This window comes from Anoplolepis gracilipes, chromosome 2 (assembly GCF_047496725.1).
Source record: "Anoplolepis gracilipes chromosome 2, ASM4749672v1, whole genome shotgun sequence".
Lineage (NCBI taxonomy): Eukaryota > Metazoa > Arthropoda > Insecta > Hymenoptera > Formicidae > Anoplolepis > Anoplolepis gracilipes.
In genome coordinates this window covers 2,622,501-2,643,438 of record NC_132971.1, presented here as the reverse complement: position 1 = coordinate 2,643,438, position 20,938 = coordinate 2,622,501, and the positions used below count along the sequence as shown (strand labels likewise).

The 20,938-nt window shown below is 28.1% G+C and overlaps 2 protein-coding genes and 1 pseudogene across 7 annotated transcripts in view; 2 read left to right on the top strand and 1 right to left on the bottom strand.

The window, feature by feature from the left end:
* Nucleotides 1-3,141: 3,141 nt before the first annotated feature.
* On the top strand, nucleotides 3,142-7,809 carry LOC140676545 (uncharacterized). The gene is made up of 2 exons (XM_072911696.1): nucleotides 3,142-4,568; nucleotides 5,695-7,809. Exon 1 carries the CDS (start codon nucleotides 3,390-3,392, stop codon nucleotides 4,296-4,298), a length of 909 nt encoding a protein of 302 aa, XP_072767797.1. The 5' UTR covers nucleotides 3,142-3,389; the 3' UTR covers nucleotides 4,299-4,568; nucleotides 5,695-7,809.
* A 5,373-nt stretch (nucleotides 7,810-13,182) lies between these two features.
* LOC140663203 (mitochondrial enolase superfamily member 1 pseudogene) lies at nucleotides 13,183-14,225 on the top strand (annotated as a pseudogene).
* A 710-nt stretch (nucleotides 14,226-14,935) lies between these two features.
* The window catches only part of Psq (pipsqueak), a 53,899-nt gene continuing 47,896 nt past the window's right edge, over nucleotides 14,936-20,938 (bottom strand). For 3 of the 6 annotated variants that reach the window (XM_072911004.1, XM_072911007.1, XM_072911005.1), the window contains exons 4-9: nucleotides 20,576-20,854; nucleotides 19,783-19,909; nucleotides 19,052-19,207; nucleotides 17,764-18,108; nucleotides 17,020-17,470; nucleotides 14,939-16,805 (exon numbers count right to left, since the gene is read on the bottom strand). In XM_072911004.1, the coding sequence (XP_072767105.1) occupies nucleotides 16,601-16,805; nucleotides 17,020-17,470; nucleotides 17,764-18,108; nucleotides 19,052-19,207; nucleotides 19,783-19,909; nucleotides 20,576-20,854 (1,563 nt within the window). In that variant the 3' untranslated portion in view covers nucleotides 14,939-16,600. Of the gene's footprint in view, nucleotides 16,806-17,019; nucleotides 17,471-17,763; nucleotides 18,109-19,051; nucleotides 19,208-19,782; nucleotides 19,910-20,575; nucleotides 20,855-20,938 lie in introns of all 6 variants that reach the window. The other 3 variants (XM_072911003.1, XM_072911002.1, XM_072911001.1) reach the window with 3 other exon arrangements.

Below are 20,938 nucleotides of genomic sequence, written 5' to 3'. Positions count from 1 at the left end.
AGATGCAACTTGTCATCTAGGTGAAAATATATATAGCAGCTGTTCCTTAGCTATAATATAAAGAGACAAATCCATTTCTTGCGCTAGATATTTCACGAAAATTTTAATATTTTTATTAACACCAAAAAGAACAGCGTGAATAAAAATGTTCGTATGTAAAATATATTATTTAAATTCTAAACTTCAAGATTTTTATCCTGAATCGATGGATTAAAACTATTCGCTTGGTTTAATCCCTTTATCTATAGCAGGAATTATATTGTCGCAACCACTTTGCATTTGAATACACCAAATGTGTTTCAAAGTACTATATAAGGCGACAGAATCTCGTCAGCAGGCTTCATAGAGAGAGAATCCTTAGCAGCAAGACTACTAACAGACTTATCGCATTTTACTGCACAGGGGGACATTTAGTGGGAACCTTTTCCCGTCTTGGAGTAATAACTTAAGACGATTTATGTAAGGTAGAGAACTCATAGCGTTTCTTAACCTGGTTGTCTGTGGGACACTATGGCCGTTTTATCCACTGAATATTATAGGGTGCCTGGAGAAATTTACAAATTTTTCACAACGAAAATTTTAAATTCAAAAAGGAATTTAAATATATATATATATATATATATATATATATATATATATACATAAATAACTCATACCTCCCTCCCCTCTCTCTCTCTCTCTCTATCTCTCTCTCTCTTTCTCTCTTTCTCTTCCTTTCTCTGTCTCATATCGCTCTCTCTGAATTCCTTTCAATCGAAATACACACACACATTTATACATAAATAATTCAGTCTCCCCCCCCCTTTGTCTCTTTCTCAATCTCTCTCAATTTCTCATATCTTCCTATATTATTCTCCTCTTCTTCAAATATTTGTCAAACAAACTGTCAAAATTGATAGTTTGACGTTTGACAGCTGCAGATAATATTGTAAATGAATCATTATAAATGAATTGGCCAGTATGTATCACTTTTCAATCATGCCAGATGATCAAATCACGTAATTATGTCCAAATTTCAAACAGTAACATTATTTTAACGCTTAGGATGTCATCATACATTGTAAATAAAAGAGTAGTTTACTGTATTTTAATTCATTCATAACTCAAAAGACAAAACGCAAAATTACATAAAACATACCCGCGAAAATTTTTTTTATATTGGTAACATCGACATAATACATATTTTTTAGTTTTTAAATAAATATTATAAGAATTTAGCGAAACGGTCTGAAATCTTTGTAAAATGCAAAATATAAAAGCAAAGTTTATAAAAAATCTTATTCTTGAAATTACTTTTATATTTTTAGTTAAAATAACGAACAATTCGCATAGGCTCTAACGAGTCAAAAAGAAATATATAATAAAAGGTAAAAAATCAGAGCTAATCAGCAGATTAAATATTATCATAAATACGATCGAATATAATTTAAAATTAAAAAACAAATCTTTTATATCTTTTGACTTTTATATTTACTTTCAAAGTAATAATAAAGGTCAAAAGATATAAATAAAAATATTATTTTATATTAAATAAATAACGATACACTGTAAATAAAAGAATAGAGAGCTTGTCAAGGACAGATTAATTTTGAATTTTTTTTAGTTTTTCGCTATGTGAAATGAATACAATTTGTAATATATGTATTTCTAATTTAATATTTAATTTTTACTTAATAAAAATATTTTAATATGAAAATCTCTTTATTTTTCATTATATTTAATATTACATTTAATATCGATCCAAATTCAAAAAATATCATTCTTCATGTACTTATTTCATGATACATATTTTATATATATGACATATATATGATGTAACTTAAGAACGATAAATAACAAACGATCTTAGAGAGCAAACCTGTGTACTGATAAACGAGTTAGGTGATAATTAACAAACCATATAATTAATCGACAAAGTAAAATATATTATAATTAATATCAAAAACTTCAACTTTATCATACATATGTCGTGAAATCACCAATAATAAATCTATAATATCACAATTATATATCGCACTATCGCATCATTACCTAATTTTATATTAAACGATAAATGTTTAGAGATTAAATTAACAATTAAATATAATTCGAGTGCGTACGTTTCGAGCTCATTTTCGAGTCTTTTTCAGCGCAATAGTAAAAATACAAATTTACAATTTTAATAGAACGAGAATTATTAGTAATAATTTATAAATGTAAGTGTAATGAAGTTGTTAACTTAGTTGTTAAGACCGTCTCCGATGTGTGTTTTTTAAAAAATTTTTTGGTAGACAACAGAGTCAACATTACAAAAATCACTGACCTTATAATATATTTTTATATATTTATATATTTTCTCGCAAAATTCATTTTTTATTTTTATTAAAATATGTGCATTATACATGCGTATAGGTGTCATTAAATAAATAGTTGCGAATAAAATAAATTGTATAGTATAACACATACAATGATTGCAAATGAAATAAAGAGTAGGACTTATAGATACTATCAAATAGAGAATTATCAGAATAAATTATGGTATTTTTATTAATTATTAATTATGATATGTCAATATTTATTCTTATTGGTCCTAAAAGAATTAAGAGTCGTAAAAAATAATGTATCAAAAAAATTAATTCTTTTGTTATAGCTTGCAAAATGCTATAATTTCGTTGAAAGCTTTTAGTTGCACTTCAAATACGTCATTTTCGGCGCTTTCCAATTTTTTTTAACGATGGGACACAGACACTACTTGATACTTTTGTATTGAAAGTTAGAAAATTGCGTACATTAGTATAAAAAATAATATACTATTAAAATTCAACAATTTCAAAAATTGCATATATTTTGACAAAAAATGTATCGGTCTGGACTTTATTTATATAAATTCTCATGTATTAAAAATAATAGATGGAAAAATTAACAAGATTGATTGTAGAATAATGCATTTCTTGACACACCGCTCTATCATTCTTTTCTTTTTTAACTTTGTTGTCTTGTAAATTATAAGTAATATAAATATTCCAGCCAATGTTACTGTACGCATAAATAATAAACATAAGGCAATACTGTCGTCGGTGAGTCAACAGTCGATACACAACTTTAATAATATTTTTGTCCGTATTTATTTGGAAAAGTTCTTCACAAGGGCAAACCATCTGTAAGAACAGCTCAGTCGTTAGTATAATTTCAATATTTCAAGAGCTCACATCGCGTGACAACAGTTTTCAAAGTATCATTGAAATCAGTAATATATATGTGAAGTTGTTTCCAAAAAATAATTGTGAAAGTAATTATTCATATAATTTTTAATTTATAAAGTAACTGTGTTTTATATATTGTAATATATTAATTAAGTACATCAGTAAGCAACATCTCTTTCGATTCAACAAAGAAACAGCAGTATTTCAATGGCTAATCCTACCGATGTTCGGACCAATGAACCTCTTACTTCCGTTGAAGTAAAGTTTATTCAAGAAGTCAAAAAACGATTGAAAGAGAAAAATATTATAAATGAAAATGTTTATAACATGGCTATAGCAAGGTGGACATGGCAATCGGTACTTGGAGAAAACTTAGGTAACATAGCTAACATAGAAAAGTTTAAAAACGACGAAATAATTGCTGTATTATGTATAAATGCTACAAATAGTAAGAAACTACCTTTTTTTATTTTTCTCTATAATAATGAAGAAATTAAAAAATATGCAAACTCTCAATACGCATTTATTCCTAAGAAAGAAACAAACGTATTGGCAAAGCAACAAGAAATTTATGAAAGCTGGTATAAAAACTACTTCATGACACATGTAAGAAACCATCAGAGGGAGACAAAAATAAACAATAGAAAAGTGATGTTACTTCTTAAAAAGAGAAAACAATATTATTTGTTAAGCGAGATTAAGGATGAGGATTTCGAGACAATGTTTTTTCCAGAAAAATCACACCTTGCACCATTACATCACAGTTTTATAAAAGACTTCAGATACACAAAACTTCGAAGCCATGAATTCCCAAATCCTTCCAACATTGGAGATTGTATCAAAGTTATGTGTGATAAATGGACAAACCACTGGCTTAAAAATCTTACATCAATTTATCTTAAAAGGTGGAGTAACTTTATTACAGATGTTCCTATAGAAGAGAATAATCCGTCAACAAGTGTTGTTACTCAGACATCGGATAAAAATGTAATAGAGGAAAACACCGCTTCTAAAGAAATACCGGAAGATCCGCAGAACAGCATTGCTGAAACCTTCCTACAGGAAAAAGCCTCTATGCAAGAAACGTTGGAACAACTGCAAAGAAAAGAAAATTAAAATTTTAGAGAGAAGAAGTTCAAAATTATTTAAAAGTATTGTAAGCGTTAAAACCACTGAAAACGCAATAAAGATTAAGAGTCATTGGAGATACAAGAAAAAGAAAAAAATAATCTGACGCAACGCTCGAAATTAATAAATTATTAAAGGATTGTGGAGAATTACTTCAAGCAAGATATTACAAGTGCAAAGTACAAATATATCAAGCCCATCAACTTTGACAGATGACATTGAGACTGAAAACATTTCATGTACATAAAGAGATTGAGAGTAAGTTTGTCAAATTTTTTATTTAATTAATAATATCTAAATTTTTATTATGTTATTAACATGTTCTGTTTAACTTTGACGAAGTGTGAATATTTTATACATAGATATTAAATAGCTTCTACACATTCAAAATCTTTTTCTTTGCTGTTCTTTTGTTAACTGTTGCCATCAATGATAAAAAATAATTTTTTTCTATTTGCAAGTAATTTTTAAATATAAGTTTAATTAATATAAATAACATATTTTAATACAATTAATTTTTATAACTGATTGTTTGAAATTTTAAATAGTCTCTATATATATATGTGCTAAGAAACACGATTTTAAATAAATCTAGATAAACTTTTGAAACATATTAAAAAGAAACTGGCCAAATCAGCTTTGTCAAAAATTAATAAATATAATACATTTTGAAATTCATGAATTAAACATTTTGCGCAAACATCTTTAGCCTTTTATATAATTTGTGAGTTAAAATAAAAATTAGCCTTTGGTTCCTGTGTTATATAATATTTAATTTTACATAAATAAAATAATTGTAACTCATATTTTGAGAAAGCTGATATAAATTTCAGTATATTCAAAAATGATTTTTTTTGCAAATATCTTATGTATTTTATTTAACATTTTATGTGTCATGAGATGTTAAATTATTATAAGTTTTATCATTATCAGAAAAACATATTTTTAAACGTAAATGACAATCTAAGATGTTCTTGATTTGTTTGTATTTCTTTTTAAAATCTGCTTATTAGATTTTTAATATTGATCTCTAGTACATAAATTGTTTTAAAATATTTTTTTATAATAAACAAAAAATTTTAATACATGAATACATGAATATAATAATAAATAAATACATCATATATGTCATATATATATAATATGTATCATGAAATAAATACACAAAGAAAGATATTTTTCGAATTTGGATCCGTATTAAAAGTAATATTAAATATAATGAAAAATAAAGAGATTTTTATATTAAAATATTTTTATTAAGTAAAAATTAAAGATTAAATTAGATATACATATATTAAATTGTATTCATTTCACATAGCGAGAAACTAAAAAAAAATTCAAAATCAATCTGTCCTTGACACGCTCTCTACTCTTTTATTTACAGTGACATTCCAGGCGTTAAAATGATGTTACTGTTTGAAATTTGGACATGGTTTGGACGTGATTTGGTCATCTGTTATGATTTAAGAGTGATACACACTGGCAAATTTATTTAATTCGAATTATCCAATTCATTTATTATGATAATTTTGCTGCGAAGGATGAACATCACATTATTGTATTTATCATTTTTACTGCGAAAGTGCGTTTACAACTTTATTGCTCAAGTTTTCTATATTTTTTATGCTTGATGATTAATTAATATTTATGCATTGTTCTTTATATATATCTAAAACATTTATTTTTCTTTTTTGTGTTACTTTAAACTTTAAAATAACCGTTTTATCGTTATTTATTAGTAATATTTTTATTTATGCCTTTTGACCTTTATTATTAACGTGAAAGTAAAAATAAAGGTCAAAAAATATAAAATTAAAGATGTCAGTTTTTTTTTTGACCGACATGATATTAACATAACATAATTAGTAACGTTTCAATTATTTTGTTTACCACTAAAATGATCATAAAAAGAAAGCTCGAAAGTCTGATATTGTAATTTGATTTGTTTTTTAATTTTAAATTATATTCGATCGCATTTATGATAATATTTAATCTGCTGATTGGCTCTGGTATTTTACCTTTTTTTATATATATTTCTCTTTGACTCGTTAGAGCCTATGCGAATTGTTCGTTATTTTAACTAAAAATATAAAAATAATTTCAAGAATAAGATTTTTTATAAACTTTGCTATTATATTTTGCATTTTACAAAAATTTCGTACCGTTTCGATAAATTTTTATAATATTTATTTATTTAAAAACTAAAAAATATGTATTATGTCGATGTTATCAATATAAAAAAATTTTCGCGGGCATGTTTTATGTAATTTTGCGTTTTGTCTTTTGAGTTATGAATGAATTTAAATGCAGTAAATCATACTTTGAATAATAAATATATTTGGTAGTAAAAAAATAATTTAAAAGCAATAAAATAACCTATGCACTGTAAGTGTTAGAAAATTGTACATACATATTTACATACATATTTTAATACATAGTATATATTAATTAATATATGTATGTAAATTTTGTAACATTAAACAGAAATTGTTAAAAAGATATGGTATTTTTTGCATCTTCAAGGCTTTTAAGTTATGTAAACGCATAATTACTACATTGGTAGCATTAAATTTCTTAAGTTTATTTATAAAGAACCCAAAGATATGATTTCGATAATAATAATATGATATATAATGGTTTTTTATTATTTATAACAAGAAATTAATAATAAATTAATACTATGTAATAATTTAGTCCAATACTTATTGTAAACAATGCTTAATTAATTACTAATGGATCGCTAATTGTGTCACTTGTACATGGATTTTGCTAGAGAAAAACTTTTAAAATACATTAAATTCAGATTATTGTCTTTAATATTTTTTATATATGTTGAGGAAAATAAATATATTTTAATCGATCAAGTTAGAATTTGTTTGGACGTGATTTGATCATCTGTCATGATTTGAGAATATTCGTTTAGGATTCCTTTCGTTTTTACTCGTACTTTAGATCATTACAACTATTTTTTTACCGAATGTATACTTTTGAATGATAATAGATTACAAATTGCGATCATTATCCCTTTTGTCAATAGAAAATCCGTAGAAAGGTTGAATAAAATAAAACAAATTGAATGGAAATTTATATATGTCGTCTATTATAACATATTGGCGTTTTGAGAAGTAGTAATGATTACGCGACGAATGTCATTATTTCCAGTTGGACGTTCCAGTCCAAAAAATGAAAAATAACTAAATTGTTATATATATAGTGCATAGGTACCGAAGTGGTGAGCAAAAAAAAACACTTTTAAAATATCCTAATATTTATATATTAATACTTGCTTGGAAACCCATCCCATTAATGGATTCTCCAACATTCAAAATCTATCTGCCAAAAGTATTATTTATTCTGAATTTTCTCCGAAACTGGCGACAGTACAGCCTCTTGGAAATTCTTACGTTGTGTCAAATCTAATTTCTTTTTTATTTCTGCGTTTTTATTCAAAAATAATCTGTTGCATTTATAAATAAAGGAGAGTTTTGAAATTTTATAAATTTAAATTTTATCTTTTAGACAACCTTATATCAAAACTTTAAAATTTCTACATAGTATATATTTTTATCAACTAAGAGCTCAACAAATAAACTGTTAGTAAATTGATTTTTCTTTTTCATACTTTAAAAATATATAATATACTAAAATAAAATTATTAACTAGTACATTTAATTATAAACTACGTCATTTACATAAATATATATTATATGATTATTATATATCTTTAATTAGAATTCAATACGCATTTTATAATTAATATTTAGTTAATTTAATATGTTAACTCAATTGTTATGTAAAATTCTGAGATTATGTTTTGTTTATTTTTCTATTACTAAGTATGTATGTAAAAAACATTTAAAAAGCTATTTCATTAAGCTCAAGATTGTTTTCACTAACTACACATTGCACATTGCTACAGTAATACACGAGATGTCATTCTTTCGTTTAGAGTAAAATGACGAAAATGTGAATTATATTAAAATAACAAATACCACAGGAAAATTACCAAACCAGTTCGCCTTGTAATCGATAATCGATGTACGTCGATATTTTGGTATCAATTTAATTTTCACATAATGAAATATTTTTTTCTTCTCTCTTTTTAAAGAAAGTAGAATATCATAAAACAGTAGAATATTACTAATTATCCTTCATTAAATGCGACGATTAAATTAAGAATTATAAAATTTATTTTCTTTTGTTTTACAAAATTGTCCGCCAAACAAGATACATATCTTAATTTTGATCTCAAAAGTAGACTTCCCTTCCATAAGGAAAAAAGCTATATACCTGCTAAAACTCCCCCCCCCCCCCACCGTTTCTCAAAGTGCATTTTTTTAAGAAAAGTCTCATACTTTCTAATACAGTTATATACACAAATTTGTATTATATATTACACACAGAATTAATTATATTACAAATGTATATTACATAAAGTATACATATAAAATTACAAAATTTAATATTATTTTACAAAAAATATTTTAGAAAAAAGATATATAAACAAGATATATTACAAAATGTATTACAAATATATATTATAAAGTATTGCACAAATATAGAATATTTATAGAATTAATTATATTACAAATATATTTTACAAAGTAGAAAACATTTAATATAAAATAATTTATATAAATTAATTATTATCCAAAAATATGCAAAATGTGTCTAATGTAAAATTTATTAATGTATTATGTAGAAACTTTTAGATTAAAGTAGCTAATAGTCTATCGTGAGATAAAGAATTATTAATAAATCTATATTTCTCAATTTAAAAAAATCTGAATTAAATAAAAAAAAGTCGAATATATTTTGTAAGACTTTTTGAAGAAAATATTCGTCGACGCTAAAGAATACACGAAGTTTCAATGTTAATCCAATGATTAAATCAGAAGATAAAGTGCGATTTAAATTTCGCAAATGCATTTGCGTTGTACACGATGAATAAGTAAAATAAATTAACAATTATATTATTTAATTGTAATACACGTAATTTCTACAATAATTGGAACACAAGATGCATGCGCACGATATACGATTATTATTTAATGCAATAATAAAAATATTTAGACATTTCGGAGTATATTTCAGAATCTGTAATTATAATATTAGTAAGGAATCGAACGCGGGTGTATACACTAATACCGATTTATTTTTAAATGTACAATTTTATACGACTTTGGCGATCAAAAATAAGATATTATCTATTCGTGATAAAAATAAGATATCTTGTTTGGCAGACAATTTTGTAAAATAAAATAAAATAAATTATAATCCTTAATTATAATCTTTAAAATAATCGATTTATCGCCGCATTCAATAGAGGATAACTAGCCCAACGATTAAACCAAATCAAGATTCTTCTGACAAGATTCTTTGACAAGTAACACACTAGTTAACGCGAAATAAAATTCGCTAAATACGACTAAAAGGATAAATTATTTTGTTTTGCTGCAGATTTTTTCTGAGCGTAATCAATAATATTTAATTCTAAACTTTGTAATATTTTACTTTAAAATATACTCATATTTTTGTGCGATCGATGTCAATATTAAAAGCGCGACCGACAAATTTCGCGAATAAAAAATTAATATTTAATAATTATAAGTGTTATTAATATTAAGTGTTAATTTAACGAAATTTAATTTTTATGGAATATGTTAGTTCAATGAATTTTGCATTATTGTATATGTTTGTTTAATTTCGCGCAACTTACAATAGATAATTTCATTATAGATTTACAATAAATATACAATATATATATATAGGTACAATAAATTTGTATATAATAGATGTATAATAGATATAAATATTATACATATAATATAATCTACATTTAATGTATTTTTTTATATATAATTAAGCACGTTTTTGCATTTTTATAATTAAAGTTTTAATTTTTAATTTTTATTTTCTAATAATCTTTTTTTATCATTTTTTTCTCAATTTTTTATACGTAATTATTTCTTTTTTAAAAATTAATTTGATTTTACATTAAAATTTAACTTAAATTAATTTTTAATTTAATTTTATCTTTAATTTAATTTATCTTTAAATTTTAAAGCCGGGACAAATGTGAACAATAGCGCGTTATATGTCACCAAGATCGAATGTTATTATTTCATTATATTTCACAATCTTTTTAGACGTATTTTAACACGTTAAGATTTATCGCATAGTATTATTATACGTATTATAGTTGCGAGAAACGTTTACGACGCGCTCGATTTCGAGGTGACCGAACATCAAGCGCACGTTCCGGCGCCGGCGCCGGAGTAAAAACACGTGCGCGAACTGTCACTACGCCCGCCCGACTCGATATGAATGACTCACGGGTCACGTACGCCGGGTTAGGTTCTCCCCTCTCTTACTACTCAACGCGTGACGTCAAGGACAGTGTGCTCTTTCTCTTTTTCTCTCTTCCTCTCCCATACTGTATGACGCGTTAAAATATATATATCAAGTAATTCTAAAATGCATATAAAATCCTCTAACTAAAATGATATTATTATTTCATACAATATTATTATTTAACGCACTTTAAAGCGTGTAACGCGATTACAAAATACCTATAATTCGCAAAATGTATTTTAACTAATTGTAAAGTAATCTTATGACTGTACGAACAATTTTGTTTTCTTGTTACATTTATTGATTTATAACGAACAAACATGTAATGAAAATTATGTCAATGGTGTTAACGATTATTTCTGAAAAAATAGAAATTTTCTAACAATAAAATATAATTAATTTATTTTGTATCTTAGAGATTTATTGTATTAAATAATATTCTTTAAGTGCGCGTATATGTATATTAAATTCAATAATTTTGTAAAAAGTATTTTAATAATAATAACACACACACACACACACACACACACACACACACACACCTACACATATTATATATATATATGTCGTAGGCAAATGGTTATCTGGCTGTACTGTCAGCCTTGGTAGTTTCTGCGCTCTTAAGTTTTGTCACATTCTTTTATGGGGACGGGGCTTCGCCCCGTCCCCCTATGCTTAGATGGGAATCTAAGCGTTCTTTTCCAAGATGTACTTTTTAGTACGTACACGCCAGATAGCATTTGCCTAGTCAAAAGCTATTTTCCTAAAGTAACCATTTGCCTACAATATATATATATATATGTATGTTTTTAAAATTATTATTAAAATATTTTTTTGTACAATACACGTACAATTAATTGTATTTTAGAAAATTTCTATTTTATATATATAATAAATATGTGAATTTATATTATATATATTATACATATATATTTTATACATATATATATATGTATAATATATATATATATATATTTATTTATTTACTTATATATATTTATTTATATATACATATATACAATATTATATAAACAAATATTGTTATCTATGATATGTGTTAAAATGAAAAAAGATATTAGATAAAATAGTATATAATGAAATGTATATTAATAAATCTATAATATTTCCGTGTATCTTTCCAATCTACAATTATAAATCTAACACGTACACGAACCAATCGGTTGTTTTTTACCATGACATCGAAAAGTGGATCCAGCCATGTAGTTCTGCCGACTACAAAATGGATCTAGTTAGCACCACTGTCCCGGGGGAAAAAGCATCTCAAGAAAAACGGCATCTCTCAGGTTTCTCTCTGATAAAAGTAAGAATTGAGACTGATTGAAAGATTTTAAAATAGAAGAGAAAAATTCGATTTTCCTCAATGATTGTAAAAAAACAAAGATTTTTTTCTCGCCCGTCAAATTATAATTTAATATATTATATTTATTAAATAATGTCAATATTACATAATAAACAAGTAGAAAAGAAAGAGAACATATAAAAGAAATATCAATTTTTTTTATCTGTAATAATTCTTAATATATTGTACAAAGATATATGAAAATGCAAATATAAAATACTTCGAATATAAAGTTTAAAATCTCTCTCTTCCTCTTATACACAAATTACAATACATCTAATTGTAAGACATTCTTGCTCTTAACTCTTATTCCTTCTTAACTTTCGTATATAAATACAAACATATTTACATCAAATAATAAGACGTGCAATATTTATACTGCAATTGTTTGTCAGGTAACACTCTAAGGACATTTGTTCAGTCAGTTTCTTACTATTAATAAGCATTTAGTTTAGCCACACAGTTTTTAGGAAAATGATAGACGCATAAATCATCGATATCGATTTGAAAGATATGAGATTCCCAACATCATTATGAGGCAATAGGAGTGATTCAATGGTATATGTATTATTAAATAATTCATACAATGATATACTTGCTGCTACATTAAAAAATATTCTACTCTAAATATTCTTTAAATATTTATAAGCATAAAATACTTACCTAAGTGTTTATAAAGATATTTTTTAGTTTTCTTAATAATAATATAATATTTTACTCGCAAATGTATTTAATTTTTATTTAGAAATTGTTACCAAAATTATATATTTAATATCATTAATTTTTTTATAACGACAGTATCCTGATGTTGATCATTCTTGTGTATACATAATAATCGAGACTGATAATATAAAGGATATGTTATTACATGTACCGTAGGAAAAGAATGAAACGAATTGGGTATGCATATTAATAATATGAAAATAGAATGAGAATATATTCTTTTTTTTCATTATTATTAATAATTTTTATAGTGTTACAAACATATATAAGCTACTGTTCGTGTTCATAAAGAATCAAACAACAATAGAGATTTATGACTTTTCATCTGTCTGGATAAAGTTAATGAACAAAATAAGATTGTAATGTATAATGAATGATGTAAATTAATAATAATTAATATATGATTACTATTGGAAAATAATTAGATTATCTTAGATGGGACTGGAAAGTGATGATGTTGTACATTTAGCTACAGCGGTTATAATAAATGCATTATCGTATTTATGGGCACGTATCGAAGACAAACCTGTCTGAAAGTTTTTTACAGATATGACGCCTGAATAACTCGTCTCCACTGTGGACTTTAGATACATGTAAGTCAAAAATTTAATTAGACAAAGTTACATTTGAGCTTCGATAGAATTTTTAATATAAATTTTATTTCTATGCAGTAAAAATATATTGGGCGAGGAGGAAGCGATACAGACAATAAATACTTAAAGAGAAAGAGCCGTATAAAAATAAATACGAGGATATTTTAAAACAGCACGATTATCCCGAATATGTATCTGATGCCGGATGGTTACGTTATTTCTTTCAGAAGACTAGAGATCTTAGCAAAAATTTCGCGAAGCTTGATTTTGAGATATTCAAGGTGACTGCGGATCTGACATTAAGAAAAGCTGTTACAAAGTTTATGGCTATACGCAAAACTCAAGGCCGGAAAAGAAAGTTAATTCTAGACGCAAGTCAAGCCTGGGATGTGACCGATGTGGTTTATAATATAAAAGTTTTCAAGAACTTCAAACTATTTTGTATAGAAGATCTCCGACGTCTCCTGACGATTTTATAGGATGTGCTAAGATAACTGAAAATTTATTAATTAAAAAAATCAAACTTGCCACCGGCAAAATGTGCACAAATCATATCATATCTAAAGGAGTTTAGAAAATTAAGCCGTCTCATTTTTGCCAAATTAATGTAGCGAGGCTTGGTGGGATTAATGAAGCCTTAACTATATATCTCATGCTACAAAAAACTGGCATATAATTTAAGTATAATAATAATAATAATATAAACAGCAAATTTTTATAATTATTGGATTTTAATATTTTACAGAGTACTTTTGTGTGTCGAACTTGAGCTCGAATTTTATTTAGCAAAACAAGAAGTCAGATCTGTAAAATTTCTTTATTTATAGATGGACATGCACTAATGGAGTGAACTTGAACGAGATGACTCAACATCTTCAAGTGTGAGATGGATTTTATATGCTTAAGTCAATCTACTGAAAATCGTTTAATAAGATTTGTAAACCATCAGCACGGATACTTTGAAAATCCTGTATTCATACAAAATGCCTGTTATATACCACCAACTTCCTGGTTTCTCAACTAAATTTAAAGACAAATGTATTGTGAGGTGGTCTTATCCAGAAGGTGCACGATGGTAAAGATACACGAGGTAAACATCTATTTCAAACAAAATATTTCAAAAATGAATACGAGGTAAATGCTTCACACTCACTGGCTCACGATTTAAAAAATAAATAACATAGAAGAATGTGTAATTTTTTTGATAAAAATTTATGGTATAGTGTAAATATGCCACGTATACTTGTCATTGAATAAATTGTAAAATAAATTTAGTTTATACAAAAATAATATTACATATATGTGATAGATATTATTTGATTTTTTACTTATAAAAATAATTTTGTGCTAATTTTATATATTTTTATTTCTATAATCATCAAATGTGATCTACTTATTGATTGTTTTGCATAAAATTTTCATTTTTAAGACTTTTATATAGAATTTTAGAGTTATCTTATCAAATGTAGAAAAAAGGGGAAATAAACGGAAAATAATAGAGAGATTCATATTATATAATATTATACACACAGTTTTGATTGCATTACTTTTTAATTTAAAATATATATAAACTGTACATATATATATATATATATATATATATTTATATAAGTAGCATATATCTATATGTATATTTTTATGTAATATAATAAGTGTGAGCATGATAAATTAATGTGTGTAACATATTTATACAAGTGGCAGTTGAGCTGAGAGGGAATCTTAAATTTTTCTAAGAAACTGGTGTGAAAGCTGTATCTTATTTTATAAATATTTACCGTTTTTCCATTTTCGAAAAAACTTTTCTTTAAAAAAAATGCTTTTGTGTTTTTAACAATAAAATAAAAAACTTAAATAAAAAATCAATAAAGATTCTACTTATTATCAGTCTATAACACGGAATATAACACTGAAAATAATTAGCGCACATATAAGTTATCAAATACTATCAAATTAAAACAGCCAACAATCCTAAGTTTTGTGTTTTAGTTTGAAAATATTGATTAATAAAAATATAGCTTTTTAAAGGGACACCCGCAGTTGCGGGTCAGAAAAAAAGCTTTTCTTTTGGGAATTTTTTTTGTCAAAGCTATATTGTGTCACTTATTCTAAAACTTCTACACGGTATCAAACAACATTAAAACTATATTTTAGAATTTTTTCATGGAAGAATGTCCCACAGTATCCAAGTAACGAGCAACCTCTGAGAGGATTTTAAATATTCAAAAAACTCTATTTTTCTCGTCATTTGGACACTATGGAACATTCTTCCATGAAAAAATTCTAAAATATAATTTTAATATTGTTTGATACCATGTAGAAGTTTTAGAATAAGACACATTAGTTTCGATAGAAAAAATTCCCCAAAAAAGCTTTTATTTCCGACCGGCAACTATTGCACCTTTAAGCAATATGCAGATAAACAAAATATGCAGATTTTGAAACAAAGAAACAAATCAAAGCATCAAGAACAAAATTATATCCTTTAAATCGTAATAAATTTTATGCTTTTGTCACCTTATTTTAGCCATTCGCATACATTATAACGCCACTTTCATAAATTTTTGTAAATAGCACTAAATTATATGTATTCATTTTCTCCCTGTATCGACATATGCTCACGAATGTATCCTTGTTACGCGAAATCATTATGTAAAAAAAAAAAAAAAAATTCTTTAATCCGAGAACCATGAATGAGAGATAATTCAGAAAGTGCGAAGATATGAGTTCGAGTCTCGAAAACATCTTCACAAATGTCATTGCTATAAATCCTATATATAGATTAATTGGAACATAACAATTAAACGAACGATGTTATTTATCTCTTGCTATGTGATTTCAATTAACAGGATACTGTCGTCCGTCATAATATCTATTCTCATCCATCGTCTCATCGTTAACTGACTTAGGTGCTAAATGTAGTTTTTGTTGGGGAATGATATCCCCTGGTCTCTGTACAGTATGATCTCTTTATAAATAATTCTTATAAATTATTACAGTATAACCTAAGTTTTTTCTCTTATTCTAACATAAAAATCATACAATGTACATAATCCTCCCTTACGGCGATCCGCCTTTAATACTGCGGGTAAATCTTGCCCTCTGCTATTAAAGTGTGTTTCTATAATGGCATTCTTCGATCGGTTTCTTATCTCTTGGAATTTCTTCCTTCGCGTGTTTGTTAAAGAATTTGAGGAGCTGCAGCGACGAATCGAAAAGTTCGGAGCTTAAGCTAACTTAATACTCTAATAAAGAGGTAAGTTTCAGCTGCCCGGATAAGACATTTGATCTGGAAGGGCAGACGAGTGATTCTGATTGGGACTCTGATGAAAATGTGGACTGCTGCCATCCTGCGAGATATCGCCGACGACGGGTTCTTCGTACTTGCCTCTTTTGAAACGTCCATATAACGACGAATAGGGCAGATTGTAATGAATCGCTGCTTGATTGATGCTCATATGTCCTAATCTGAAATCGCAAATTTAGGAAAACGTTTTTAATACACTCACTTTCATATATAGTTATGGAAGATTTATCTATTATATTCTATTTATTTAATTCACACCGATTACTAAATTTACTCATATCTCATATCAAGTCTCTCTTTATAATACATCAATCTACTTATCTCTCTTTGAAATATAAATAAACGTTATAGCAATATAAAAGAAACATTTCTAACCTGACAGCCTCAAGAGCTTCAGTCATAGCATCCTCGCTCCATGGTGTAGGATTGCTCCTGCTAAGTTCAATTCCTTCTCGCTTACATCTTCCGTATAATGTCCCCGTCGGTATGCCAAATTCTGTCGATGCTCTCTGCACGGATGTTTGGCCAGATCTTATCGCTTCTAAAGCGCGATCTAGATCAGCAGGCGTCCACGTCGTGGGACTTGCATTGAACGGTGCAGCTAGCCTGATACCTTCTCTCCTCGCGATTTTATATAACGTGCTAGAAGGTATGCCAAACGCCTTGGATGCTTTATTAGCCGAAATAGAGCCGGTACGTAAAGCTTCTAAAGCGTTGTTCAAGCTTTCGTCGCTCCAGGATTTTGTGGGACCATCTTTTTTCGGTGTGTCGATGCCTAGTCGATGCGCCCGTTGCCATAGAGTCGTCGAAGGAATACCAAACGTTGCTAAAATATTAATATAAATTGTTTATTTCATTATCTTATATAAGATGCTATACATGTAAGTTTTATTATAAACTATATGCTATACAAATTGAAGATTTATCCAGATAGTTCTTAACTTCTTAATCTCTTAAGTTATTAATTATTATATGCAAATTATACATCATAGGTTTAATGATTTATTTTCCTTAGTACAAATTAATTTTATTTATAATATAGACAAAAGAGTTTTAATTTAATTTATTCAAAATTACAAGTAAATAGATTTAGACATTATTTAAAGAGGAAAATCTTACCCGATGCTTTTGTCAGACTCATATTATGATTCCTCAATGCATCTAGAGCCGCATCCATGTCTTCTTGCGTCCACGACTTCGAGCCATGATGATGCGAACTGGACTGTCCAGAATGCCCCCTTGAATTGTTGTCGCCTGAATCCGACTGGCCGGAGCTTCCCGACGGCATTAGTCCGAGCAATTCTGGTGTTATCATCATCATATTGTCACTGTCGGCGGCGTTTTTCGAACTCACACTAGCCCGATCAGACATGTGGCTATCTATGTCGATCGTGTCCGAAGAGTCCATCGTGTGCAACGTCTCGAATTTGATCTTGATCTCGCTGTCGCAGTTTTGAATCTCTACTACGTTACAGAAGAGAGACATGATACATATTGTTACCATTCGTTAACTTTTGACGGTCTATATTTTTGTCGTGGTATTTGCGCGAAAGCTACGTGAAAAGTTTTCCTAGTACCTGAGAATCGATAAGCGAGCGTTGTCGAAGGCAAAACTGGACACGGAAGGACGTTAAATAAGGTTGCGTGGGCTGCTGCTACTATGAACCGAGCAACGCAAATCTAATCGCGACCAGTTAAGCGTGATTAGGCCAATTATTTTGATTCCCTGTCCTAATGACTGCTGTACTTTCAGCCAGTAGCGTTTTATTCCACACCGCACTCTCACGTTCGAGTAGCGAGTGAAAACGTATTTAAGTATTGAAGTCGTATTGAATGGATGAAAAATAAATGAGAAACTTTTATCATGCAATGAAACAAGATCGGAGATATATGGTAGATAAATGTATTATTGAAATTAGATGTAGTTAGAAAATTTTGAGAAAAAATATGTTTTTCTAACAAAACAAAAAAAAAAAAAAAAAAAAAAAAAAAAAAAACTATATTTGGGATCGCAATCAAATCGATATGAGGTAATTCAATTTATAATTTTGTTTGCTTGGATAAAATCTTTTAATAAATATTTACGCATACTATATAAAAATTGTATTTTTTATTATAATTGTACCTTTAGAAAGAGAAAGTATGCTTTATAGTTAAAACCCACGTATCGTTTTCTTTCTTCTCGTCGTGATATGTGTCTCACGTATCTTAACTTTTCTTCCACTAGTTTATTAGAACGTTTCTGCCCTAGTTTTGCCCTCACACGTTATTCATTAGTAAAAAATTGTCAAGGAAAAAAAAATTAATTCGATCCGCTCTGCTTTACTTCGCTTTTCTATATATTCATATGCGACTGTGACGATCATTGTCAAGAATCGAGAAGTTCAAGAAACATAAAGATGTATACCTGTAGAATGATGATCTGGGTCCCTTAGATGGGTAATAGTAGTGCCGACCAAGGTGGCGCTAGGTGGAGTGGGTTGAGTTTCAGGGGGTAAATCGACCTCTCCGGGATCCGGATGGTGGCCATAGTGACCTAGCCCTGTGTGACAGAACATGTCACCTTTTTATTCGATGTGAAAGGGCCCGTTCTGGTCAGTTCTGAAAATGATAAATCGCCCCACACCTGGCATCCTTCCCAATAATCACGATAATTTTTTTTCTTTTTCAAATTTGGTCATGAGAGCTTTACCTCTAACGCAACAATCAAAAGCGCAATGTCTGGAAGTATTAAAAGCATTATATTTCATCTTTTATAAATAGAAGCACAAAATACACTGACATGTATATGTATAAAATGTAATTTATGTCTGTAAATACCGGAAATATGCAAAACGTGATAAAAGATTTTCTAGGTAGCAGATAAAATTAGTCAAATTATGTGACTACAGATGTTTTTGACCAAACCGAGACATTATTCAAAATTTAGAATAAAATTATTATATGTTTTATCTTATTATCATTCACGAATTAGAAATTATAAACAGGAGATAAATTAGCGCGCATTTTCATCGAAATAGTAAATTAATTTAATGAAAAAATTCTTGTCTCTCAGAGAATAAGACTGGAAGAGAGAACAAACTTCTGTAAATACTAAAAAGCCAGGTGTGAGGCGAAAATCTCAATTGATTAACTTACCGTTGTTGTTGTTACTTGCGCCGTTACCGTTGTTGTTGTTGTTGTTACGTTGGCAAGTTTCCAGTGCTACTGCTGCTGTTGCTGTCTCCGTGCACTCTTCATCTTCGGCTTGCCAATCCCGGTGGTTCTGTGGAATATCCGGTACGAATTTAGCGTCGACCCTGATGAGAGAGATCAAACTATTCGCCGGCACGGGACAGCCATTACGTTTGTACACTTTCCTCATTTCATCTTTCTCAACGCGTTACAAGCGATAAATTTGCCGTTACTGCAGTTAAATTTGGATAACGTAACTATATTGTGGCCAGTTTCCCGTGATATAAACCAGGTTGCATATAATGTTAAATTTTGAAACATTATTTCAGAGTTTTTTTTACATCTTCTCTTATATTTTTCTTTTTTAAGATAAGGATAAGGAGCCAGCTATACTTATTATAATTTTACTGTATTCTTTTTAAGAAAAAGTTCTAATTAAGAATTAACTTAAACGTATATTACATCAATGAGCTAATGTTAAGATAAATATAACTTTTGGTCGAGCGATATATATGTACATATATATATATTTTTTAATTTTATAATTTTTTATAGACCCCCTTCTTTCTCTTACGCTTATAAAAAATTTGTATATATTATAAAGAAAAAACTATACACATGTCCGAGTGGAAAAAAAATATTTATCCTGATATATACATTATATAACATATACCCACAAATTTCAATTAAGTTTTGATAATCGAATATCACTTTATAAATCCAATTAGAGTCCTCTCATTCAGATCGGCAAGCTTACCTCTTTGTTATCGCGACTATAATCGTTGATTGTAATCGCCTCTTCCTCTTTGTACCGCTCGTAGTGTCTCGGATCGGTGGCACGTGGCTCGAACGTGGGCCGTTCGATTCTGGGTCGCTTGTACCGTTGATGATGCTTCTTCAGCTTCGTGTAGTTTAATCTCGGGGTGCCGGACTCCCTCGGCGGCGAACTCAGGCTCACGGGTGGCGGTCCGTCTCTGTTCTCCGGCACCTCGCACAAGCCCTTGATCTTCAGCTGGTCGGCCGTCTTCAAAAGCGACTGTGGAGAAAACAAGATTTATTATAAGTCACCGTTTTAACTAATAAAATAACACATTATACAGATATCCGGTGTTGTTTTTAA

What these genes read in the sequence shown, in the direction of transcription:
- LOC140676545 (XM_072911696.1), top strand. Translation starts at nt 3,390, where the DNA reads ATGGCTAATCCTACCGATGTTCGGACCAATGAACCTCTTACTTCCGTT.